The 27,777-nt window shown below is 44.1% G+C and overlaps 1 protein-coding gene across 5 annotated transcripts in view; it reads right to left on the bottom strand.

Annotated features, from left to right (window-relative positions):
• MAPK10 (mitogen-activated protein kinase 10) overlaps positions 1–27,777 on the bottom strand; it is a 438,981-nt gene that overhangs the window by 256,223 nt on the left and 154,981 nt on the right. For 4 of the 5 annotated variants that reach the window (XM_075351827.1, XM_075351845.1, XM_075351823.1 and 1 more), the window contains exon 2: positions 13,339–13,410. In XM_075351827.1, the coding sequence (XP_075207942.1) occupies positions 13,339–13,410 (72 nt within the window). Of the gene's footprint in view, positions 1–13,311; positions 13,411–27,777 lie in introns of all 5 variants that reach the window. The other variant, XM_075351834.1, reaches the window with a different exon arrangement.

The raw sequence follows: 27,777 nt of genomic DNA, 5'->3' as shown, positions 1-27,777 counted from the left end.
GATATTTAAGAAAGGTAAGAGGGTAGATCCAGGCAACTACCGTCCAGTAAGCCTGACATCAGTAGTATGCAAAGTTTTTGAGGGCATTTTAAGGGATGACATGCAAAAATATATTGCAGAAAATAATATGATAACTGACAAACAGCATGGATTCATGAAAGATAAGTCGTGTCTAACCAACCTGTTGGGGTTCTATGAGGGGGTAAGTTCAAACTTGGATATTGGTAATGCAGCTGATGTGATTTATTTGGACTTTGCAAAGGCATTTGATACTGTACCACATAATAGCCTTATACTAAAGCTCCAGAAGCAAGGACTAGGGGACACAATATGCAACTGGGTAAGGAATTGGCTAAGAGATAGGAAACAAAGAGTAGTCATAAATGGTACATTCTCTAAATGGGCTATAGTCAGCAGTGGGGTGCCGCAGGGATCTGTGCTTGGACCGATTCTTTTTACTCTCTTTATTAATGACCTTGTGGATGGGATTGATAGTACAGTGTCAGTCTTTGCCGATGACACCAAACTATGTAGGATATTAAAAACTGACCTGGAGAGTACAATATTACAAAAAGATCTGGATAAGATGTCAGAATGGGCAGATACTTGGCAAATGAGATTTAATGTTGATAAATGTAAAGTAATGCACCTAGGACGGAGTAATCCTATAGCTGCGTATACATTAAATGGAAGTAAACTCGGGACTACAGAACAGGAGAAGGACTTGGGTATTCTCATTACAAATAAGCTGAGCAGCAGCACTCAATGTCAAGCAGCAGCTGCTAAAGCAAACAAGATTTTAGGGTGTATAAAAAGAGAGATTAGATCCCGTGATCCCAACGTATTGTTACCCCTCTATAAATCACTTGTAAGACCACATCTGGAATACGGGATCCAGTTTTGGGCTCCACATTTTAAAAAGGACATTCAGAAGTTAGAGTCAGTTCAAAGGCGGGCAACTAGACTATTACAAGGAATGGAAGGCCTCCCATATGATGGCAGGTTGAAAAAGTTAGATATGTTTAGCTTAGAAAACAGACGTCTCAGAGGAGATCTCATTTATATGTATAAATACATGTGTGGTCAATATAAAGGACTGGCACATGACTTATTTCTTCCAAAAACAATACTAAGGACCAGGGGGCACTCACTGCGAGTGGAAGAAAAGCGATTCCGACACCTAAATAGGAAAGGGTTCTTTACAGTTAGAGCAGTCAGACTGTGGAATACACTACCACAAGAGGTTGTAATGGCAGATACTATAACAGCTTTTAAAAAAGGGCTGGATGATTTCCTCAGTACACAAAACATTGTTGGTTATAAATGACTTAGTGACTAAATGTAGAACTGGTGGAGGAAGGTTGAACTAGATGGACCTGGGTCTTTTTTCAACCTAAGTAACTATGTAACTATGTAACTATGTAACAGATACGGTAAAAAAACGGATCCGCCTCAATTTTTCCCATCAGGCTAAAGGTTATTTTCTATGGAGCAGAGAGAGAGAGAGAGAGAGTGAAAGAAAGAGAGATAGAGAGACATATTTTTTTGTGACCAGAAGTGAATTTACACAGCATCTGGGCATGCCCAAAAGTAAAAAACGTATCCATCGCCTGATTTCGTCATTTGCCGGATGACAACGGATCCGGCGCCCATAGGCTTCCATTGTAAGAAAAGACGGACAGCGCCGGATCCGTCGCCTTCCAGTTTTTCGCCGGTCACAAAAAACGTTCCTTTGGACATTGCTTCTGGCGCCCGCAGACAAATTTCGGCGGATCCGGCGCACGCCGGATGATACGCGAGGCCATGGGGCACAATCCGGCGCTAATACAAGTCTATGAGGAAAAAAACGGATCCGACACCGAATCTGTTTTACCCGTAACTAGCCGGATTGTGCCGGGTGGCAAAAAACGGATGTGTGAAAGAGACCTTAATGTCCTGCCACAGCATGTCAGTTGAGATCTGGGCTTTGACTGATCCATTACAACACCTTGATTCTTTATTTCTTCAGCCATTCTAATGTAGATTGGATGCTTTGCTTGAGATCAGTGTCCGCTTCATGATTTATTCCCGACAGTTATAGGTTATATTCAGGTGACATCACATCTCACTTGAATACTTTTGTAAACAGAGGATTTCAGGATTCACCCAATGACTGCAAGATATACAGGTCATGTTGCTACAAAATAAGCACAAATCATGACAGCAGCTGCCTCTCCTTCATGGGCTCAGTGCCACATCACTACCTTCATAGTCACCTTCACCACTGTAGTGGTCAAATAGTCCCTTATCACATTCCAGCTTCTTTGTTTTTCTAAAAATTAAGTTTGTGCTCAATACTTCATCTCCGAAAAGCACGCTTTCACAATATATTCATATTCATTAATATTTATATATATATAGATATATATATATATATACATATATATATATAGATATATATATATCTATATATATATATATATATATATATATCTATATATATATATATATACAGTACAGACCAAAAGTTTGTATACACCTTCTCATTCAAACAATTTTCTTTATTTTCATGACTCTGAAAACTATAGATTCACATTGAAGGCATCAAAACTATGAATTAACACATGTGGAATGAAATACTTAACAAAAAAGTGTGAAACAACTGAAAATATGTCTTATATTCTAGGTTCTTCAAAGTAGCCACTTTTTGCTTTGATTACTGCTTCGCACACTCTTGGCATTCTCTTGATGAGCTTCAAGAGGTAGTCACCGGAAATGGTCTTCCAACAGTCTTGAAGGAGTTCCCAGAGATGCTTAGCACTTGTTGGCCCTTTTGCCTTCACTCTGTGGTCTAGCTCACCCCAAACCATCTCAATTGGGTTCTGGTCTGGTGACTGTGGAGGCCAGGTCATCTGGCGTAGCACCCAATCACTCTCCTTCTTAGTCAAATAGCCCTTACACAGCCTGGAGGTGTGTTTGGGGTCATTGTCCTGTTGAAAAATAAATGATGGTCCATCTAAATGCGAACAGAATGGAATAGCATGCCACTGCAAGATGCTGTGGTAGCCATGCTGGTTCAGTATGCCTTCAATTTTGAATAAATCCCCAACAGTGTCACCAGCAAAGCACCCCCACACCATCACACCTCCTCCTCCATGCTTCACGGTGGGAAGCAGGCATGTAAAGTCCATCCGTTCACCTTTTCTGCGTCGCACAAAGACACGGTGGTTGGATCCAAAGATCTCAAATTTGGACTCATCAGACCAATGCACAGATTTTCACTGGTCTAATGTCCATTCCTTGTGTTCTTTAGCCCGAACAAGTCTCTTCTGCTTGTTGCCTGTCCTTAGCAGTGGTTTCCTAGCAGCTATTTTACCATGAAGGCCTGTTGCACAAAGTCTCCTCTTAACAGTTGTTCTAGAGATGTGTCTGCTGCTAGAACTCTGTGTGGCATTGACTTGGTCTGTATTCTAAGCTGCTGTTAACCTGCGATTTCTTAGGCTGGTGACTCAGATAAACTTATCTTCCGCAGCAGAGGTGACTCTTGGTCTTCCTTTCCTCAGGCAGTCCTCATGTGAGCCAGTTTCTTTGTAGCGTTTGATGGTTTTTGCCACTGCACTTAGGAATACTTTCAAAGTTTTCCCAATTTTTTGGACTGACTGACCTTCAATTCTTAAAGTAATGATGGCCACTCGTTTTTCTTTACTTAGCTGCTTTTTTCTTGCCATAATACAAATTCTAACAGTCTATTCACTAGGACTATCAGCTGTGTTTCCACCAAACTTCTGCACAACACAACTGATGGTCCCAACCCCATTTATAAGGAAAGAAATCCCACTTATTAAACCTGACAGGGCACACCTGTGAAGTGAAAACCATTTCCGGTGACTACCTCTTGAAGCTCATCAAGAGAATGCCAAGAGTGTGCAAAGTAATCAAAGCAAAAGGTGGCTACTTTGAAGAACCTAGAATATAAGACATATTTTCAGTTGTTTCACACTTTTTTGTTAAGTATTTCATTCCACATGTGTTAATTCATAGTTTTGATGCCTTCAATGTAAATCTACAATTTTCAGAGTCATGAAAAAAAAGAAAACTGTTTGAATGAGAATGTGTGTCCAAACTTTTGGTCTATAATATATATATATATATATATATATATAAAAAATATATATATATACTAGCTGTTCCCTGCAAGCTAACGCTCAGCACGCCCATTCTTATGTAATTAACACTGCTGGTGATTAATTAAACTAAAGTTAATAATGACAACATTCAATAGCATTGAAGTGGTTGAATTACGTGTAAAGAAAGTTGATCATTGTCGACTGGCAACGAAAATGTGACATGAAAAGTGCTGGGAGTTGCAATTTAGCACTACGCGGCCTTTGTCTGAGATTGGCTGAATCAGCTCAGCTTGAGATGTGTGAGTGCACAATGTACACAACAGGATTTGTGTCTGTGCTTAGAGGACCTGTGATGATGTCACATGGAGGAAAGGTGTCAGGGGTCACATGATCAGCTCTTCAGTGTATGCAGGATTTTACTGTGCTGGTTGTGATGGTGCTGGACGAGGTGAAGTTTATGTGTGGAACGATCTGCTGTGATGATGTGACATGGAGGGGAGGGACTAGCGAGTAACCATGAGTAATCACATCGACTTTTATATATATATATATATATATATATATATATAGATAGATATATATAGATATATATAGATATATAATATATATATAAATATATGTATATATATAAATAGAGAGAGAGGTTTGTGCCCTCTAAGAGAACATTTAGACAAGCTTGGCAAGCCATTCTTAGGAACACTTGTTTCACAATTATCAACCTTTTTAAAGAAGCCACAAATCACTAGATGATCAAATAAAAACTTTCATTAGGAGACATGATTTTTAAGGTTGCTGAAAAATCAGCATTCTCTGGCTCCATATACATTAGTCTACGAACCAATATTGCAGTTTATGTCTACTGTATGTGTATCCAGGCCTTTAAACTTTTCTCAAGGAACACTGGATTTTGGCCATTAGAGGGGAAATTAGGAAATCGTAAAACCAGGGAATGAGTTTTATAAAGATCATTTGCATATTCCCAGTGCATTCTGGGATAAGTGAATCTCCGCAAATTCAAAGAACACTGCTGATGACAAATAGAGGAAATCAGAAAACCAGAGGAGTCCTGTAAAGATCATTTGCATAGTCCCAGTGCATTCTAGGATAAGTGAAGAATCCCCGCGAACTCAAGAAAAAAAAACAGATTTTAGCTGCTGCAGATGAAAGGAGGAAATTGGAAAACGTTTGGTACAGTCTTCACCACTTTGACATCATATAAACATTAAAAATATGGAAGAGGCCAGGGGCCATTTGGGGAGTTGAACTGCATGCTACAATGCAAGCTGGTGTCCCTTTTGGTGGAAAAGTTGCAAAGTTTAGAAGATAGAATAGCTACATTGAAAATTATTAAGGAAGGTGAAGAGTTCTTAGACAGAGCAGAAGTATCTCTTCAGAATACAGACAGAGAAGAAATTTGTAGTGCAGATGAAGAAACAGAGGAATGGAAGCATGTGACCCAGAGAAGCAGTACGAACTGGAGGCAGTCAGCACTCATACTGCTCAGGAACCAGTACCAAGCCCTCATGTAGGAGAATGATGATCAGGTATATCAAGATAAGAATAAGCTTGTAAGCACTCAAGAGTCCTCTTGAATAGAGAAAGAAAAATGATGTGAAGAATAACCAGAGAGTCCCTGTTGAGAGGAACAGAGGCCGCTATAGAGACCTGATATAACAGTCTTCCCGGTGAAAACTTCAAAGATATGTCTTACAGGCTATCAGGACTCTTCAGACCAACAAGACACCACAAGAACGGACCTGGAAACCATTTGCAGTGACTATGAAGACTTGGGCAAGAAAGTGAAAGAACCCGGAGCACAGGTGGTCTTTTCATCCATCTTCCCAGTAGATGGCCATGGAACAAGGAGGTGGAACAAGATTCTACAGGCGAACAACTGGCTACGTTGCTAGTGCCATCACCAAGGACATCATGAAGTAAATTACCTATATGATAGACTACTTGCTAGAGATGGGCTGTACCTTACCAAAACCAGAAAACACATATTTGGAAGTCCTCTTTCTACTTTGATCAGGAGATCTTTAATCTAGAACAAGGTGGAAAGGGAACCAAAAGGCCAGAGAAAGGCATACAGCTGACAAATACTATTGAGAACTTTCCTATTAGAAGTGGAAGGGAAAACAAAGACAAAGAAAATCTGAATAATGAAAAAATTGGAGAAAGAGAAACCGATCACAAACTAAAATATTTCTATACAAATACATAGAGCAAGGGCAAAAAAACAAGGAGAATTGGACCTAGTAATGCAGTATAAGAAATATAATGTAATTGGTATCAATGAAACTTGATGGGACAATACACATGATTGGAATACAAGGCTAGAAGGATACAGCTTATTTGCAAGAAACAGACTTAATAAATGGAGATGAGGTGTTGTATTGTATGTTAGAAAAGAGTATATCTCCACAGAGATTGAAGCTTCAGAGACTGGGAGTTCTGTGCAAACTGTTTGGATAAGAATACAGGGAGAGAACAATGGTAAGGACACCATTGTAGGAGTTTACTACAGGCCACGTTGGCAGGGTGAAGATATGGATGAAAACTTTATGCAACAAATTGCCAAGTTCTCCAAAAAAAAAAGATATATAAACAGGGAAGAAATGGTTGAGGAGGTAAGGGTGGCTGGGACCCTAGAAGGCAGTGAAAATACTATCATAGAATTTTGGATAACTAGAGAAAAACAGACCTGTGAACACTCACACTTCTGGATTTCAGAAAGGCAGATTTCAAGGGAGTCAGAAAGAGGATAGGAGGGATTCAATGGCAGGCTATACTTAAGGACAAAAATGTCCAAAAAGGATTGGAAATTTTGAAAAATTAGATTCTCAAAGCACAATTATTAAAAAAAATCCTTAAAGGCTCGCCCCAATACACCCTAACTCCTACCTTTGGGGCACCTCATGTAATAAGCCTGATCCACATACTCTGGGCCCTATAGCCTTCACGAAGAGGATATGGGACTGTTGTGTCAAAAAGTTTCCACTTAAATCTGAACACTCTCCATTGACTTCCTTTCTTTTTAATCCCAGAATGCCAGACGGTATGCAGGGTACAGCGACTAAGGGTACCTTCACACTTAGCGATGCAGCAGCGATCCGACCAGCGATCTGACCTGGTCAGGATTGCTGCTGCATCGCTACATGGTCGCTGGTGAGCTGTCAAACAGGCAGATCTCACCAGCGACCAGTGAACAGCCCCCAGCCAGCAGCGACGTGCAAGCGACGCTGCGCTTGCACGGAGCCGCCGTCTGGAAGCTGCGGACACTGGTAACTAAGGTAAACATCGGGTATGGTTACCCGATGTTTACATTAGTTACCAGCGCACACCGCTTAGCTGTGTGTGCAGGGAGCAGGGAGCCGCGCACACTGAGCGCTGGCTCCTTGCTCTCCTAGCTACAGTACACATCGGGTTAATTAACCCGATGTGTAATGCAGCTACATGTGCAGAGAGCAGGGAGCCGCGCACACTGCTTAGCGCTGGCTCCTTGCTCTCCTAGCTGCTGTACACATCGGGTTAATTAACCCGATGTGTACTGCAGCTACATGTGCAGAGAGCCGAAGCACAGGCAGCGTGAGAGCTGCAGAGGCTGGTAACTAAGGTAAATATCGGGTAACCACCTTGGTTACCCGATGTTTATCTTGGTTACAAGCTTACCTCAGCTGTCAGACGCCGGCTCCTGCTCCCTGCTCGCTTCATTTGTCGCTCTCTCGCTGTCACACACAGCGATCTGTGTGTCACAGTGGGAGAGCGCCTTTGAAGAAAACAAACCAGGGCTGTGTGTAACGAGCAGCGATCTCGCAGCAGGGGCCAGATCGCTGCTCATTGTCACACACAGCGAGATCGCTAATGAGGTCACTGCTGCGTCACAAAAAACGTGACTCAGCAGCGATCTCGGCAGTGAGCTCGCTGTGTGTGAAGCACCCCTAAGACATGGTTTGACAGGAAACTCTTTTGCTTTGCTGACATAGTAGACGCACGTTCCAGAGTCCTTCTCCCCTACACCACCATAGCTGCTAAATGTAATCTGCCTGGCAATTCCCAATATCGGTATTTACAAATTAGACACCTGATGCACTCCCTTTTTACCTCCTTAGAAGTCTCTGTCCCTACACTTTTTGAGAGATTGTGCAGAGCTGGGGCCTCTACTAAAGGCCTCATCTCCGATATATATATCGTATTTTAATTACACCCTGCCCAGAAGATAAGCCAGATCATACATATATGAGGAAATGGGAAGATTTCCTTGGTGAGACCATTTTCCTGTGTATGTGGAAACAGATCTGGGATACTGCCTCTAAGACATCCTCATGCTATGTCTATAAGGAAAATCAGTATAAATTACACATGTATTGGTATCACACCCCATCACTACTACATAAACTAAACCCAGCTATACCTGACAATTGTTGGAGGTGTGGAGCTACAGGAGGAGACATACCACACATATTCTGGGTATGCCCCATTATCCAGTGCTTCTGGAGGTTGGTGCAATCCCTTATATATAAAGTAACTGGCCTTCGGGTTCCCCTGGATCCTAAATTCTATATATTAAATATACCACTTGTTCAGCTGGGGAAAAGAGTGAAGCGGTTATTGTTACATATAACTACAGCAGCTAGATGTCTAATTGCCCGTAACTGGAGATCGGCCCATCCACCCTCACTTACAGATCTCCATTCTCGGATCCAAGATGTGAGAAGGATGGAGTATTTATCTGCCCTGTCAAATAACACGGTAGATCATGTTGAGAGCGTTTGGTCACTTTGGGACACCTATTGGGCCAATAAAGAATAATAGTAAGGTATGGTTTTGATGGAAGCCTGATATATCCACCCTCACCACTTCATCCCCCCCCTCCTTATATCTCCTTGTCTAGTATTGTTTTGTTTGTCTTGTCACATTCCCTGTTTTTATTGTATTAGTGGATAGTATGATATGTATACTGATTCTCGGTTTACATTTATTGCTCATATGCTTGTGAGACATATCTATGCATTCATGTACTTTTTCCGTGTCTGTTTTTAAAAAATTTAATAAAACATTCAGTTATAAAAAAAAAAAAATCCTTAAAGGAGGGAATAATATGAAGCAATTAAAGAGACCAGGATGGATGAGCACAGAACTTAAACACATGCTAAAAAGTAAGAAATGTTTATCAAATGTAAAGAGGGGATATATCTAAAGAATACAATGCAGGCTGCAGAACCTGCAGGATTACCTAAAGGTGATAATGAATTAAAGCTTGCAAGAGAGGTAAAAAGCAATAAAAAGGATTTGGGGAGTATGTCAAACGTAAACATCAAAGCTTCTATAGGATTTTGACAGGATGAAAATGGGGAAGTGGTAAAAAAAATTATGTAGAGGAGAGCAAAGTTTTAAATTCCTATTTTGCATCTGTTTTCTCTTAGAAAATAAATGTAAAGAAAATGTAACATCAATCCAGACTATCTATAAACAGAGAGAGAGTGAGGGAATACTTAGCTAACATAAATTAATTCTAGTCTCACGGTCCAGATTAATTACACCCCAGGGTACTGGAGGAGATAGCAGAGGAAATTTCTGAACAATGATCCATAATCTTTGAAAATTCTTAGAAAACAGAAGTCCCTAAAGTCTTGAGAAGAGCAAATGTTGTGCCTATCTTCAAAAGGAGGAAGAAGGTAGACCCAGGAAACTATAGGCCTGTGAGCCTTAAGGGTACTTCTAACATAGCAAAATCGCTGCTGAGTCACAGGTTTTGTGACGCATCAGTGACCTCATTAGCGATCTCGCTGTGTGTGACACTGAGCAGAGACCTGGCCCCTGCTGTGAAATCGCTGATCGATACACACTGCTCTGGTTAATTTCTTGGTTGTCGGGCTCCCACAGGACAGCACACATCGCTGTTTGACAGTGTCCCAATGACCGCCGAGATTGTTATACAGGTCGCTACTGCTACCAGCGAGATCTCAGCGACATACCAGTGATCCCTATCAGGTCGCATCGTTGTCGGGATCGCTGGTACGTCGTTTAGTGTGACGGTACCCTTACTTCTATACCAGGAAAGATCTTTGAGCAAATTATTAAACAACATGTATGCAAGTACCTGGATGAGAATGAAATGTTTAACTAGAGCCAGCATGGGTTTCTAACTAATAAGTCATATCAACAACCTCTCGTATCCCAAGCGACAAGCCTACCACTAGACCAATGATGGGAAATGAACTGATAGCTATCATGGTCCATTGGTCCATGCAATCGACTGCAGGCATACAGAGTACATGGGCTCTCCCTGAGATTCAAACCCACAACCTCTTGTATCCCAAGCGACAAGCCTACAACTAGACCAATGATGGGAAGTAACTTCCTATCATTGGTCTAGTAATAAGTCATAACAGACTAACTTAATTTCTTTCTATGACAGAATCAGTGACTGGGTGGATCAGGGAAACACAGTAGATATAGTATATCTTGACTTCAGCAAAGCATTTGACAAAGTATCTCGTACCATCCTTATTGAAAAAAATTACCAAGTATGGAATGGACAACTGGTTTAGTAGTTGGACCCAAAGAGTGGTCATAAATGTCTGTACATCCAGGCGGAAGAATTTCTCAAGCAAACTACCACAGGGCTTTGCCCCTGGTCCACTGTTGCTCAACATCTTTATTAATGATTTAGATGAAGGAATTGAGGTTAACTGATTACATTTGTTGATGATGCAAAGCTGGGAAGGCTAGCTAATACTAGAGAAAAGAGTGAGATGATTCAGGTGATGACTCCAGAATGGTTTTTAACAGGGAGAATTGCAAAATTCTACATTTGTAAAAGAAAAACAAAAACATCTACAAAATGAGCATGGGAGTAATAGACCTAAGCAATCACACATATGAAAAAGACTTTAGCATACAAATAGTATAACATATATAATAGTATAACATACTAATATTGAACATGAGTTAACAGTGTGATTCAGCAGCAAAAAAGGCAAACAAAATTTTAGAATGTATTAACAGAAGCATAAAGTCTAGCTCATATGAAGTAATTATCACTCTATTTTGGTCAGACCTCATCTGGAATATCATGTCCAGTTTTAGGCACCACATTTTTATTTTAACCCTAGTCTTAACCCTCATCCTAGTCCTTACCCTTATTATAGTCTTAGGCGGGCTTTGCACACTACGACATCGCAGGTGCGATGTCGGTGGGGTCAAATTGAAAATAACGTACTTCCGGCATCGCATGCGACATCGTAGTGTGTAAAGGTTCGATGATACGATTAACGAGCGCAAAAGCGTCGTAATCGTATCATCGGTGCAGCGTCGGCGTAATCCATAATTATGATGACGCGACGGTCCGATGTTGTTCCTCGCTACTGCGGCAGCACACATCGCTGTGTGTGAAGTCGCAGGAGCAAGGAACATCTCCTACCGGCGTCACCGCGGATTCCGTAGGATATGCGGAAGGAAGGAGGTGGGCGGGATGTTTACATCCCGCTCATCTCCGCCCCTCCGCTCCTATTGGCCGCCTTCCGTGTGACGTCACTGTGACGCCGCACGACCCGCCCCCTTAATAAGGAAGCGGGTCGCCGGCCAGAGCGACGTCGCATGGACAGGTGAGTCCATGTGAAGCTGCCGTAGCGATAATGTTCTCTACGGCAGCTATCACAAGGATATCGCAGCTGCGACGGGGGCGCTGACTATCGCGCTCGGCATTGCAGCATCGGCTTGCGATGTCGCAGCGTGCAAAGTACCCCTAAGTCCTATCCCTTGTGCTAACACTAATTTTCATCATAACCATAATCCTTGTAAAAACTCTAATTCTTAACCCTCGTCATGATTAGAGATGAGCGGTCCCATTGAAGTTCGTTTAGGCGGGTTCAGTTAGACTTTAGATAAAGTTGTGTTCTGGACCTAGACTTGACCTGAACCCCAATGGAAGTCACTAATTGGGCACATGCAGACAGCCATAAACAGAACACTTCCAAGAGAGGAAGGGCAGAGTTTATCAATTTTTTTGGGGGTGCACACTATATCTGATAATGCTGTTGTTACCCTCACTATGAGCCATTCAAACACTGCAAGCAGCTCGCACTGGGCTGAGCAATGAGTGTTTTCGAGCACATCGATGTTTGCTTGAGGCGTTTGCATACATAAGGCATCTAAAGTCTAATAATGATTTTTAAGTAAAGTCCGTATTCGGTACGAACACCGAACCTCGGGTTCGATCATGTCTAGGCATGCTGCAAAATTTTTTCACACACAGATTTAGTCAGTGAAAAAAAAAAATCAGACATCTGCACTGCCCCATTGATTAAGATTAGTCTGTTCTTTTCACAGACAGCAAGCACTCAGACTGAAAATATGGTTGTGTGATCGAGCGGGATCCACCTGAATAGCTAAGGCGGCAATTTGATAGGAAGAGAGAACTGCGCATGCTCGGCCTCACAAGAAGGTTAGAAGGACAGACACAGATACCAGTAGTGCTATCACTAGGAGGCGCCATACTAAACATCAAAGGTGTTTCAAAAGCTTTTGAATGGGCCATCATTTTGAATAGGTGTAATTTACAAAACCACTTCTTTGCAAAATGTCTGCAGCATTACCTCTGTGTTCTAGGTGGCACAACACTTTTAATCATAAAATTTAAAGAGTGTTCCCTTCAATTAGCTAATTGGTGGAGTATCAGGGGTTACAGATAGCCTATTCTAAAGATAGGTCATAAATATTGTAGTCTCGCAAAAGCCATTTAATTCAAAGTATGGAACTAAAATTAAATACTATCAGTTGAATTATGGAACTAAAAATATTATTATTATTATTATTATTAATAATAATAATAATAATAATAATAATAAAAAGAAATACAAGAAACATCTCTCTTAAAAGCTAACCGTTCTTTTAAAAGTTATAATAACCCCAGTGAATGATTTGCAATATGTTTATATGGTCACATTTGCTTTGGTTTGCCAAAGAAAGAATGTTATTCTGAATCCACAAAAAGTTTTGCATTTTCCTCTCTAATCATCAGTCAACTTTTGTTAGGTTACACTTCATTACTCAGTAATAATTTCCTTAGGTGAAACTAACATGGTGTGTAACTTTCATTGCAATGTAACATGGACAGTCTCACAAATGAAATTAGGAAACTGTGAAATGATAAGAATGAATATTTTGGAAGGAAAAATGGAAATACAAATTCATACGGTACCTTGTTTTACCTGTAAGGAACACACACCTGACAAAAGGCAATTTTTACATCCAGGGTAGGTTCACTGCAGTTGTACAAGAAATGTCGGCTCATAAATACCTACAATAGAAGATATAAAAAATAATTAATTTTACAACTAGAAATATGTAGCCAATCACAATGTTCTTCACACTTTATTATTGTATTTATATGGCAAGGTATTTGTAACTTTCAATATTGTATTTTCTCCTGCGAGAGCAATAACCAACTTTTAGGAGATCCTCAGAAACCCTTTAAAGGTTCTTGAGGCTCCCATACCTCAAAGATATTTGTGGAGGTAGACAAACATGTTCTTAATTTGGGGCTATTGTGATAAGGTGGACTAGATTATTACCTGTTTTGATTTCCCCTTTCGAAATATAAACCATTGCTGTAATGATCTTCTACAGTATGAACACTTGGTAAACCTGGGTTTCTCATGACCCTACGTGGATGTACACTGTCCTATATCATCTATTCTACAAGATAAGTCAATACACTATGTTTGTTTTTTTTTGCAAATTTGACACGATCATAGGGCGCTAATGGGTTATCATGACAGCCGGTGGTCAGCTGATGACCCCTGTTGCTGTCATGACATGCTTGCTGTAAATGCCAGCCGAACTACAGCATTCACAGGAGAACAGCATTTCTGCTGTTCAGAGGGATACTGATGTATCGCTCTGAACAGCAGACGCGATCGGATAGTGGAGGCTTCAAGTCCCCTAAGGGTATGTGCACATGGTCCTAGACGCAGTGTCAGTCCACAGGAGAACAGAGCTGAATATGCTGTTCTGGCCACTTTGGACTTTCGCTGTGTTCACCCGCTGAGAACATTTGCGTCTCCGCAAACATAAATTAACATGCTGCGGCTCAAAAAGCCACAACGCAGGTTAGTTTATGCTGCGGGAAAAAAAGAAGCAAAGTAGGCATGGGATTTCTGTAAATCCCATCCGCTGTGATTGTACTGTACAACGCAGCGTTTTGGAGAACACGCAGCTTCCAAAACACTGCAAACACTAATCATGTGCACATACTGCTCAGCACAGCCTAGTGTAACAGCCCAGCATTTCCCTACTCCCTCCTTCACTGCAGAGCGCTGCAAGCAGAAGCGATGCTGAGCTGTGACAAGCAGTGAAACGCCACCCACAGCCCAGTGACTCAGGAAGACTGGGGCCAGCCATGGTGATGTCAGGTCAACAGGAAGTTGACCTGACATCACCGGACATCAGGGGTCACGGACACAGGGGGGTCACGCAAAGGAGATGAGCGGAGCACAATAACGTCGCTCACAGGCACTATTGACAACACAAGGTATTTGAGAGAAACCTTGTTTCTCAACATAATATTGATGTGCCTATGAAAACTAACTAGTGAACCATCTTTTTAAAGACACAGCATGCACACGAAGTTTAATACATGAAAGTCTACCATTTAGCAAGTAGTGAGTTTTCTGTCTCCGCAGGCTGGCATTGTGCCAGGAATGGAAATTGTCACTTTTTTAACCTCTGCACTGAAATAAATTAAAGATTCAGCTGGGGATTTGCTTCTTCCTGAGCCTTTATTAGAGTTTCAAGAGCAGAGATTGCAGCTAGAGCCGGAAAAATAAATTGATCTTTTCTATAAGAGCTATGTTTCACATTCATGATAGATTTGAAGGAAATTGTGTTCCCTATTGGTGGTCAAATAATAGAGTTTTCCTTTCAAGAAATTGCACTTCATTGAACTTTTGAATTGTTCTTTGTGGGTAATATATGTGGCTTCTACTCTCTGTTTTCCTTTACTGAAGGCACAATAGGGAAATTCGTTATCAAAAATGATGTTTTACTCTAATGAAGATTTAGGGTGCTTGCGCTCGATCAGTATTACTTGTGTTCTGGGAGCACCATATTTTTTCTTAGTCCAAAACGCTGTGTTTTACAGTACAAAAGTACAAGTGGATGGGATTAATAGAAATCTTGTATCCTTGTATCCAATGTGCTTCTTTATAATGCTGCGTAAACTCACCTGACACAGCGTGAGGAATATCCAAAAGTGTTACTCTTGAGCCAGGGCCACACCCCAGAAGCCAACTCCTCTCTGCACCAGTGAAAGAGGTATCCAAAATCACAACCATCAGATTCATTTCCCCATTTAATAATTAATGGGATGGAATCAGGCATATTTTGACAAAACATTGGTCAATTTTAACAATAGAACCCACTCTTAAAAATGCCATTCCAGACCGACCCCTCATGACTACCCGGAAAGGGAAAAATCTTAAAGACTACTTGGTCCACAGTCACTATACCCATAAAAATACTCTTCCATTCAACACGGGTAAACCAAGATGGGGCTGGTTCCCCTGTGGGTCATGCCTCTCATGTAGGAATATTGAAAGGGCCACCTCATTTGTGTCGGCGGATGGTCTAAAGGAGTTCGAGATCAGGCAATACATCTCATGCAGTACGGAATACATAACATATTTGGCCAGATGTGGGTGCAACCTGGCCTATACAGGTTTGACATCTAGGCAGTTCCGTATTCGCACACGCGAACATGTAAGAGACATTCTGGCAGCAAAGGATGTGACTGATCTCGACTCTTTGAAGACCATCCCTCGACACTTTAAGGTGTTCCATAATTGTAATCCGGCTTCTCTTAAAGTGAGGGGGATAGACAGGCTTAGTTTGGGTTCAAGAGGAGGCAACTATAAACAGACCCTGGCAAGACTAGAATGCCGTTGGATAGTTACTCTGTGAACAATGTCGCCCCACGGATGAAATCAAAAATTATCATTCTCCCCGTTTTTGTAGTTTGGTTGTCTGAATAAGATATTAGGGTTCCTCTTCTCTTGGTCCTTGGATTTGAGATATATATTTCTATTGGATGTTGCCTCAGTATCAATTTTAATTGAGTGTTTTGTGTGTGTATATTTTAATGCTCTTTTTTAATTGTTGTCTTTTTTCTTTGTGTTTTCATTATTTAATGTATTTATTTATGCTGGGTCTTTGTTGGATTTTTGGCTGCTTCACTATGGCTCTATTTATATATATCAGCGATATGGATATGGATGCCCTGTGATCATATACTGCTACCATATAGGATCTGAAATATATCAACACCCGTTGTGGAACCCTGTAACAGGATATGATTTATTTTAACGTGTATAGCGATTTCTCTTGTGTACTTATTTTGTATTGACGCCACTGGGACTGGATGCTAGACTATGTAAGACATGTAGTTATTTGTGTCTTTATACCATTAAACAATCTTTATTCTGTAATATATACTCCTTTGCGTCTGTTATAACAGAATAATTTTTCCATTCCTGTAAAAATACTTTCGTATTTATTGTTTGACCTTACAACTGATTGGATTAATTGTGCATCTAAAACTCTGTCATTATATATGTTTTGGGTCATTAACACTACTGTTCCTTAGGTCGGAGTCTCCGGTCTTTATCAGACCTGTATGAATGAATGAATGGATATATGGATGAATGCCCATAATTTCTGGAATCCATGTCCCTTTAACGAAGCCAATATTAAATGTGGCTGCCATTGGGGTACACATGCGCAGTGGTGCTGCAGTGGTTGAAGCATCTGATATCCTTTGCGCTTGCTTTATCACTTGCCCATAGTTCTTCCATTAGATAATGTTACGCCCGGGTCGTGCACCGGACTCCCCCAGTGAAGCAACACAGAACTAACCCCTATACAGGGACTGTCCGGTCACCCCACCAGAGGGCCTAGGTGCACGGTTGCCAGAGCACTAAGCAGGATGTCAGAGTCCTTTCCTGAAGCTGGAATGAGGAAGTCCCTGGGGACCAAGAGTTCCTGGTGCCAGGTGTGATGACGGTGCCCGGGTACCGGTGGCAGGTAGAGACGTCAGACGTGAGCAGAGTCCAACCGGTAGAGGAGGCTGAGGTCACCAGGTGAAGCCGAGGGTAGAAGGCAGGTTCAGACTGCAGAAGATGGTGGCGTCTCAGCTGACAGTCCCCGTAGGACCACTCGGACAGGTTATGGTCAGGACCAGGTTTGCTTGGTAGAACTGATTCTGTGGAAGACATAAAGTGAGAACGAGGCACAGCAAAGGGGACCTGAACTCCTAGCTACAGAACTCGTAGAACAGGCGACGCCCTAAAGGCAGGAAGCTCCTAATAAACCTGACCCTGACTGATGCAATATCCTGTTTAGGAGTACTGGGTCTTTAAGAGGAGGTCAGTGACCGCGCGCGCGCCCTAATGCGCATGCGCGATGCCCGGGTGCCGGAGGCCAGAGCAGGGAGCGGTGCCGAGGATGCAGGGGAGACAGACAGGGTGTCCTGGGTCGCAGAGGAGCGCCGGGAACGGGAGCCCGGGAGCCTGGAGGGTGCCGAGGAGGACGTGTGGCTGGAGGCAGGGGACCCGGGGGCCGGAACGGTGAGTGGGGAACGGCGTCGGGGCCCGGGGAGCGTGACAGTACCCCCCCCACGCCCCTCTCCCCGCAACCGGGACAAGAAAGCACGAATCAGAGGAGTACCCACGTTCTCCCGAGGTTCCCAGGACCTGTCTTCGGGACCGTAACCCGCCCAGTCGACCAGGAAGTACTGCCTACCCCTGATGGTCTTCATGGCCACGATATCTCTTACCGCATAGATGTCATCCTCAGCAATGGGTGCAGGATGAATACCGGTGTCAGCGGAGAAAGGACCAAGGACCACAGGTTTCAGCAAGGAAACGTGGAAGGAGTTGGGTATCCGCATAGTGGTTGGAAGCTGCAGCTTATAGGACACCTCATTAATCTTCCTGATGACCTTGAAGGGACCGATGTACCGTGGACCCAGCTTGTACGACGGTATCTTGAGTCAGACGTACTTGGAGGCAAGCCAGACCAACTCCCCGGGAGAGAAGCGAGGAGGGTCAAGGCGTCTTTTGTCAGCGTGCATTTTCATCCGTGCAGCAGCGTGTCCCAGGGAGGTCTTGACAGAGGACCATATAGTGGAGAAGTCTCTGGCTAGGATGTCTGCAGCAGGTACATCGGAAGCAGGAGATACAGGCAACGGCACGGAAGGCTGGAGACCATAGACAATATGGAAGGGGGAGCTGGAGGTGGACTCGCTGACCCGGTGGTTATGTAAGAACTCAGTCCAAGGAAGAAGCGTAGACCAGTTGTCCTGATGTACATTGACATAGTGGCGTAGGAAGGAGGTCATGATCTGGTTGACGCGTTCCACTTGGCCATTTGACTGAGGGTGGTAGGCAGAGGAGAAGTCCAGAGACACCCCCAGATGTTCGCAGAGGGCTCTCCAGAAGCGTGATGTGAACTGGGTTCCTCTGTCGGACACGATATGTGCAGGAAAGCCGTGCAAGCGGAAGATGTGCTGTATGTAGGAGTCAGCGAGCTCTTGAGCAGAGGGCAATCCGGCCATAGGAACAAAATGAGCCATTTTTGAAAATCGATCCACCACGACCCAGGTGACCGTATGGCCGGCGGACAAGGGCAAGTCCGTGACGAAGTCCATGGCAATGTGTTGCCACGGAACTGAAGGGATCGGTAGAGGCAGAAGACGATCATAGGGCTGGTGCTTAGGCTTCTTGTTCCGGGCACAGGAGGAACAGGCAGAAACAATGGCGGTGACATCCTTACGAAGGGATGGCCACCAATAGTGGCGGACGATAGCGTCCCAGGTTTTCTTCTGACCGGCGTGTCCGGCCACTTTCGAGGAATGTCCCCATTGGAGGAACTTGAGTCTGTCTGTCTCCATGACGTAGGTCTTCCCGGGGGGGATAGAGGCCAGAGAGACGGGAGCCACCGGGAGGAACTTACTCGGGCAGACAATGGGCTGGGTAGGTTCTTCCTCTTGCTCCACCGGGACGAAGGACCGGGAAAGGGCATCCGCCCGCACATTCTTGTCCGCGGACCGGAAGTGGAGCTGAAAGTCAAACCGGGCAAAGAACAGAGACCACCGGGCTTGTCGTGCGTTCAGTCTTTGAGCGGACCGCAGGTATTCCAAGTTCTTGTGATCAGTGTAAATGATCACCGGGTAAACTGCTCCCTCTAAGAGATAGCGCCATTCCTCCAACGCCATTTTGACGGCCAGGAGCTCTCGATCACCTATGGTGTAATTACGTTCAGGCGCCGAGAAGGTCTTGGAGAAGAATCCGCAGGTGACCAACTTCCCGGTGGAGGACTTCTGCAGAAGCATGGCCCCGGCCCCAGCGGAGGAGACATCCACCTCCAGGGTGAATTGACGGTTCAACTCTGGTCGATGAAGAACGGGAGAGGAGGCAAAGGACCACTTCAGGGAGCAGAAGGCGGCATCGGTCTCCGGTGACCAGACCTTTGGGTTGGCCCCCTTCTTGGTCAAGGCGGAGAGAGGCGCTGTTAGAGCCGAGAAGTGAGGGATGAACTGCCGGTAGTAGTTAGCAAAGCTGAGGAAGCGTTGAATGGCTTTCAGTCCAGAAGGAGGAGGCCAGTAGAGGATAGCAGAGACCTTCTTAGGGTCCATCTGTAGACCAGTGTCGGATATCATGTAGCCCAGAAAGGGTAGAGACGATTGGTCGAACAGACACTTCTCGTATTTGGCGTATAGGCGGTTCTCCCTCAGCCTCTGTAACACAAGTTGCACGTTTGCTCTGTGGGTCTGGAGATCCGGTGAATAGACTAAGATGTCGTCCAGGTATACGACTACACAGATGTAGAGAAGGTCCCTGAACACGTCGTTCACCAGCTCCTGGAAGACAGCCAGAGCGTTGCAAAGTCCAAAGGGCATCACACAATACTCATAGTGCCCATCCCGGGTGTTGAAGGCGGTCTTCCACTCGTCCCCGGATCTAATTTGGTGAAGATACGGGTCCCTCTGAGTCGATCGAAGAGTTCAGGTATCAGAGGCAGGGGATATTTGTTCTTCACGGTGATCTGGTTCAGGCCCCGGTAGTCAATGCAGGGCCGTAAGTCGCCTTCCTTTTTCTTGACGAAGAAGAAGCCCGCTCCAGCCGGGGAGGAGGATCTCCGAATAAATCCCCGTGCCAGGTTCTCGGTGATGTAGTCAGACATGGCCCGTGTCTCCGCAGGGGACAAAGGGTATATCCGTCCCCGAGGGGGAGTGGTTCCTGGCAGGAGGTCGATGGTACAGTCGTAGGGTCGATGTGGAGGTAAGACCTCCGACTCCTTTTTGTCGAACACATCCGCGAAGGACCAGTAGGCGGGCGGTAGGCCAGGTAGGGATTCCGGGGCCGGAGGACGACGGACGGGCTGGACTGACTGGAGGCAGTTCTCATGACAAGATGGGCCCCAGCGGATGATTTCTCCAGTACGCCAGCTGACCGTGGGTTCATGTATCCGTAACCAGGGTAATCCCAGCAAAAGCGGATGAGACATGCGCGGAAGAACATAGAAGGCAATGTCTTCGGTGTGTAGCGCACCGATACGCAGTTTCACAGGTTTGGTGACAAATAGGACGGTGTCAGAAAGGGGTTCCCCATCCACAGAGGCTATCACAAGGGGTGTCTTCAGCGGGGTGACAAGTACCTGGTACTGGTCTACCGTGGCCTGGTGGATGAAGTTGCCTGCTGCCCCGGAATCGAGATATGCCTCTGCCGTGAAGCGAGTCTCCTCTGTTGTCACCTGAGCAGTCCATGTAACGGGGTCTGAGAGCTTCCTGGTACCTAGGGTGGCCTCTCCTACCAACCCTAGGCTTTGGGGTTTCCCGGTTTCTCTGGACAGACACGCACCAAGTGTGCGCCGTCTCCGCAGTAGAAGCAGAGGCCCTTGGTGAGTCGTTCCGCTCGGCGTTGCTCGGATGACCGCAGCCGGTCAACTTGCATGGGCTCATGAGTGGAGGAGCCAGAGAGCGCAGGCGAAGAAGCGGTAGACTTCAGAGAAGAAGCAGGATGCCTTACTGGGCGTTTCTCATGCGACATCTCTTTGGAGCGTTCCTGAAAGCGGAGGTCTATCCGGGTTGCGAGGGTGATCAGAGCATCCAAGGTGGGGGGAACATCGCGACCAGCCAGCTCGTCCTTAATATGACCGGTAAGCCACTCCCAGAAGGCTGCAGTCAGGGCTTCGTTGTTCCACCCTAGTTCATAGGCTAGCGTGCGAAACCGGATGGCATACTGTCCCACTGTCGAAGTCCCTTGGCATAGCCTGAGTAGCGAGGCAGCCGACGCGGAGGCGCGTCCTGGTTCATCAAAGGTGGCCCGGAAGGCATGCAGGAAGTCACGGATGTTGTTGGTTACGAGATCTTCCTTCTCCCACAAGGGATTCATCCACGCCAGTGCCTCGCCCTCCAGGTGGGACATTATGAAGGCTACCTTGGCCTGGTCAGAAGCGAAGAGGCGCGGCAGCAGTTTGAAGTGGAGACAGCACTGGTTCAAGAACCCCCTGCAGGTCTTGGGATCCCCGGCGTACCGGGGCGGAGAAGCCAGTCGGAGTCTTGAGGTCTCGGTGGCGGCTCCTGCGGAGGTCGTGGACGTGGCTGGGGTTGATAGGGACGTGGCGGTTGCTTGCAGCGTGTTCAGGCGGGTGTCTACTGACGTCATGAAGGCCAGAATACGGGATTGGGTTTCGTGTTGACGGACCAGCTCCTGCTGCAATCCGGCCAACTGAGCCGCTAAAGCTTCGGCGGGATCCATGGCCTGTTCTATCTGTTACGCCCGGGTGGTGGATCCTCTGGGCCGTGCACCGGACTCCCCCAGTGAAGCAACACAGAGCTAACCCCTATACAGGGACTGTCCGGTCACCCCACCAGAGGGCCTAGGTGCACGGTTGCCGGAGCACTAAGCGGGATAAGGTCAGAGTCCTTTCCGGAAGCTGGAATGAGGAAGTCCCTGGGGACCAAGAGTTCCTGGTGCCAGGTGTGATGACGGTGCCCGGGTACCGGTGGCAGGTAGAGACGTCAGACGTGAGCAGAGTCCAACCGGTAGAGGAGGCTGAGGTCACCAGGTGAAGCCGAGGGTAGAAGGCAGGTTCAGACTGCAGAAGATGGTGGCGTCTCAGCTGACAGTCCCCGTAGGACCACTCGGACAGGTTATGGTCAGGACCAGGTTTGCTTGGTAGAACTGGTTCTGTGGAAGACATAAAGTGAGAACGAGGCACAGCAAAGGGGACCTGAACTCCTAGCTACAGAACTCGTAGAACAGGCGACGCCCTAGAGGCAGGAAGCTCCTAATATACCTGACCCTGACTGATGCAATATCCTGTTTAGGAGTACTGGGTCTTTAAGAGGAGGTCAGTGACCGCGCGCGCGCGCCCTAATGCGCATGCGCGATGCCCGGGTGCCGGAGGCTAGAGCAGGGAGCGGTGCCGAGGATGCAGGGGAGACAGACAGGGTGTCCTGGGTCGCAGAGGAGCGCCGGTAATGGGAGCCCGGGAGCCTGGAGGGTGCCGAGGAGGACGTGTGGCTGGAGGCAGGGGACCCGGGGGCCGGAGCGGTGAGTGGGGAACGGCGTCGGGGCCCGGGGAGCGTGACAGATAAGCTGTGCTGCGCTCCCTGTCATCAGTGCTTTCAAATGTATCGGCATCACAGATGCTGCTGATACATTTGAATGTGCGATTTTGAGCAGGGGGCCCGGTGCTGGCGGTGACACCACGGCAGCCGCCGCCATGCCCCTCCCCTCAGCTCACAGGTCCCACAGCAGTGTCAGGGAAGGTTGCAAGGAGAGTACGGGGTGCGGGAGAATGTGTGGGAGGGTGCAGGGAAGGGGGGCGGGGACTCACGCACCCAGCAGGGCGGCAACATGCTCTTCCCAGATTTGCATGTCAACATGGTTCTGCCCATGTTGACATGAAATGACCGGAAGCAGCAAAATCGCGGCAGGAGTGGTCACATGACCACTCTGAGCCAGGGAGAGGGGCTGACAGCAGGGCAGGTAAGTGGTCTCTATCTACTTATCTGCCTCAATGTAGCCCAATAGGGAAATAATAAAAAAAAGTCAAAATAAGCTGGATAACCCCTTTAATAGGGACTACTATTACTACCTAGGGGGAATCTATGTTTTTATGATCCTCACACCACTTCAACTATTTACAGCCTTTAATACTGTGATTTATGACTATATAACATGTGGCTTCCTTTCTGTGATTGTGATTACCATATTGTGTCTCCAATGATCTGTAAATTGATGTTTTGAACTGAGTATATCTAATCTCTAAATTCCCATTGAGATTCTAGGATTTATCACTCACCCTATGCGAGGGACTTTATTCATTCACTTGATGTTTATATTAAAAATAATCAACTGCTAATTTATACGTTACCTCTTGCTATATAAACTATTTAATAATAAACATTTTTGAATTTTTTGCAGTGATGTCTTTTGACTGTTTCTTAAATGAGTCTTGGCTCTGACTACTTTAGGCCCCCTTTTTCTCTTTGTTCAGTAAATTTTGATTACGTGGTATAGTCTGTGGCACTTTGTATGATTATGGTCTTCTCATCTGTCCTAACTTTTTGTACCTATGTAAACTCACCTGAGCTGTGTTTCTGCAAGCATGTCAATTTATCTTGTGAAAATGCAGTTTTCTGTGCAGATTTTTCCCACATACTTGAATTAGATGCGCAAAATCCGCAAGCAAAATACATTCATGCATTTTTACAGTGGAAATGTACAAAAAACGCATGTAATCCGCACCTAATGATGTCAATACCAGGAAGTTTCAAAAATCAAACAGCTTTATTAAAGAATGACACACCAATGAGAGACAAAAAAATGCAAATAAAAGTGTCAAAAATGCAATAAAAACGTAGCATCAAAAACGCAATGAAAAAAACACAAGCGTCAAAAACTAAACCGATCATGATCATGGAAACGTATCCTTAGAGTATATTTGATATTTTAAAATGGAAATGTGTATTTTCTTCTGGAAGATGTGATATACTCTAGACACACCAAATACCACTTACTAGATAAACATGAGTATAAGGGGTACCTTGCACACTACAACATCGCAGCTGCTATGTCGGTGGGGTCAAATCGAAAGTGACGCACATCCGGCGTCGCTGTCGATATCGTAGTGTGTAAATCCTCTTTGATACGATTAACGAGCGCAAAAGCGTCGTAATCGTATCATCGGTGTAGTGTCCGACATTTTCATAATTTCGCTGCAGCAACGGTACGGTGTTGTTCCTCGTTCCTGCGGCAGCACACATCGCTGTGTGAGAAGCCGCAGGAGCGAGGAACATCAGCTTACCTGCGTCACCGCGGCTCACGCCGGCTGTGCGGAAGGACGGAGGTGGGCGGGATGTTTACGTCCCGCTCATCTCCGCCCCTCCGCTTCTATTGGCCGCCAGCCGTGTGACATCGCTGTGACGCTACACGACCCGCCCCCTTAGGAAGGAGGCGGGTCACCGGTCAGAGCGACGTCGTAGGGCAGGTAAATGCGTGTGACGCTGCCGTAGCAATAATGTTCGCTACGGCAGCTATCACAAGATATCGCTGCTGCGACGGGGCCGGGGACTATCGTGCTCGGCATCGCAAGCATCGGCTTATGATGTCGTAGTGTGCAAAGTACCCCTAAGTTTAGTTAGCAGAAGTACAACCAACAATTTTTAGTAGATGTATCATTCATATAAAATCAGTGTAGAAGATCTGACTAATTTTGGACTTTTGGACTTTAGGATGAATCAAATTATTTATTTTAATGTCCTTAGCTTTTTTCCTTTCTTGCTAATGTTGCTGTGTGAAATCTTGTTTTTAGCATTTTCTCATCAAAAAATGTTTTCAAAGATTTTAATTTATATCATTTTTATATTCTTCCATTTTTCTCTAGTTTTCATATTACTTCACTCTTTGAAAGTTCCCAGTTATGTTTTTAATTTAACAGCTGTAACAACTAATGGAATACTAAAAATTGTGCATATAATTTTTTCATGTTCTATTCTTTTCCAGTAAAATGTTGTTACATTTTGTTCAACTTTTAGTTTAAAGAGGTGTTACACTACTAATGTGACCCCCTTTATTTGTCCTAACTATTCCTAACTAACACTTTCCTAATTTATTTTTGCTACCATCCCTGTTCCTGTAAGCTGATCTCTCTTCAGCGCGTATATTCTTATGTTGATGTGCTGGCATTCGTCCTTCCATTCTGGAGACAAGAATAGGACCAACTGAGCAGGGCACGTCACTAGTGGGGGCGAAGCTGCTTCTCTGTGAGTGACACCAGTCTGGCCATGCATGCTCAGATTATACTTCACTCTCCTTTCAGCTTGCTTTCATGTGACAAGTGCTGCAATATGCCAATCATTATATAGTATGTCCCAAAGAGATCAGCTTACAGGAGCAGGGTAGTTAGCAGAAGTGTATTAGGAAAATGTTAGTTAGGAATAGTTAGGTCAAATTAAAGGGGGTCACAAGTATAGTGAAAAACTTCTTTAACGTTTATATATTATTTAATATTAAGCAATGGACTACTACTTTATTGCAATTTATGAAACACTAGTACAGCATTGGTACTTTTTTTGGGCCCAAGTATGGGCCTTAAATGGAATCTGACAGCTTATACTTGCTAACCATCAGGCGAAGCATTAGAATCTGTAAAGTGAACCGTGCATGATGCTGCCATGACAGTCATCAAAGTTTGTGCAAAACTCTGTGTGACAGGAACGCTTCAACATTCCCCAGTGATATTGAGATTGTTTTTTTGTGACACATTGTACTTCAGTTTAGTGGTATATTTTGGTTGATATGATTTGTGTTTATTTATGAAAATATTAACAATCAAAATAAATTGACAATAAATGTGAAAATTTCCCTATTTTTAAACGTTGAATTTTTAGGCCCTTAAACCAGATAGTTACATCAAACAAAATCATTAATAAAGAACACTTGCCACATTTACATAAGCAACATTTTTGAAGCATAATTTTTGTGTTAGAGAGTTAGAAGGGTTACAATTTTATCCACAATTTTTCATTTTTGCAACAAAATTGACAAAACCAATTTTTTTAAAGACCATATGACATCTGAAGTGACTTTGAGGAGCCTATGTGACAGGAAATATCCAAAAGTGACACTATTTTAAATAATGCACCTCCCAAACTACTCAAAACCACCCCCAACTAGTTTTTTAACCTTTTCAGTGCTTCACAAAAACTAAAGCAATGTGTAATGAAAAAATGAACATGTAACTTTTCCCCTCAAAACTATTGCTTTAGCCCCTATTTTTTCATTTTCACAAGGGTAACAGGAGAAAATGTATCATACAATTTGTTATACAATTTCTCCTGTTACCCTTGTGAAAATTTTAGGGTGCAAAACTGGCTGAAACACATCACCATGTTGCATTTTCAGAGCACCTGATGTGTCTAAATACACCCATCAAGGAACTCATCTAGATGTGTGGTGAGCATCTTTATCCCACAGGTGCTTGACAGAATTTTATAATGTTGAGAATGAAAAAATACATTTTTACCACAAAAATGTTGCTTAAACCACATATTTTTTTTATTTTCAAAAAGCTAACATTGGAAAATGGACCACACAATTTGTTGTGCAATTTCTCCGAAGTTTAGGGATGCCCCATTTGTAGTGTAAAACTACTGTTTGGGCAGACAGAAGGGCTCGGAAGTGAAGAAGAGCTTTTTTGACGTTAGAGCACCATTTTAGCTAGAATAGATTGTGGATGCCATACCGCTTTTGAAGAGCCCCTGACATGTCAAAACAGTAGAAACTCTCCACAAGTGATCCCATTCTGTTAACTACACTTCTCAAGGAATTCATCTAGGAGTGTAGTGAGCAATTTTAACCCTTTGGTGATTCACGGAATTGTATAACATTGGACTGTGAAATAAAAAATTACCATTGTTTCTAATTAAAATAATGCTTTGGCCCCAAAGTTTTAATTTTCAAAAAGGGTAATAGGAGAAATTGGACTGTACAATTTGTTACACAATTTCTCCTGAATCCACCAATACCTCATATGTGAACTACTTTTGAAGCACAGTGCAAAGAACTGAAAGGAAGGAGCATCAAATTGGAATGCAGATTTAGTTGGAATGGTTTGCAGGTGGCATGTCACATTGGCAGAGCTCCTGACATGCCAAAGACACCCCAAAAGTAACCCTACAGAATTTTATAAAATTTGATGCTGAAGAAAGAATTATTACATTTTTTTTCACTAATATGTTGTTTTAGCTCCAAATTTATTTTTCTTATAATGGCTAATAAAAAAGGATCACACAATTTGTTGTGCAATTTGTCCTGAGTACGCCAATGACCTCCATGTAATCAAATAATACTTTTGAGGCACAGTGCAAAGCTCAGAAAGGAAAGAGAGACATATTGGACTTCAGAATTTGCTGTAAAGGCTTGCGGGTGCCATGTCACATTGGCAAAGCCCATGCTATAAACTAGCAGAAACCCCCCACAAGTGATCCCATTTTATAACCTGCACCTCTCAATGAATTTATCTAGGGGTGCAGTGAGCACATCATTTTATAATATTGTTGGTGAGCAAAAAGCAATTACATTTTTACCATGCTTTAGCC

The sequence above is a fragment of the Anomaloglossus baeobatrachus genome, chromosome 1 (assembly GCF_048569485.1).
Source record: "Anomaloglossus baeobatrachus isolate aAnoBae1 chromosome 1, aAnoBae1.hap1, whole genome shotgun sequence".
Lineage (NCBI taxonomy): Eukaryota > Metazoa > Chordata > Amphibia > Anura > Aromobatidae > Anomaloglossus > Anomaloglossus baeobatrachus.
Note: the sequence above shows the minus strand (reverse complement) of the source record. Positions and strands in the feature narration are given on the sequence as shown.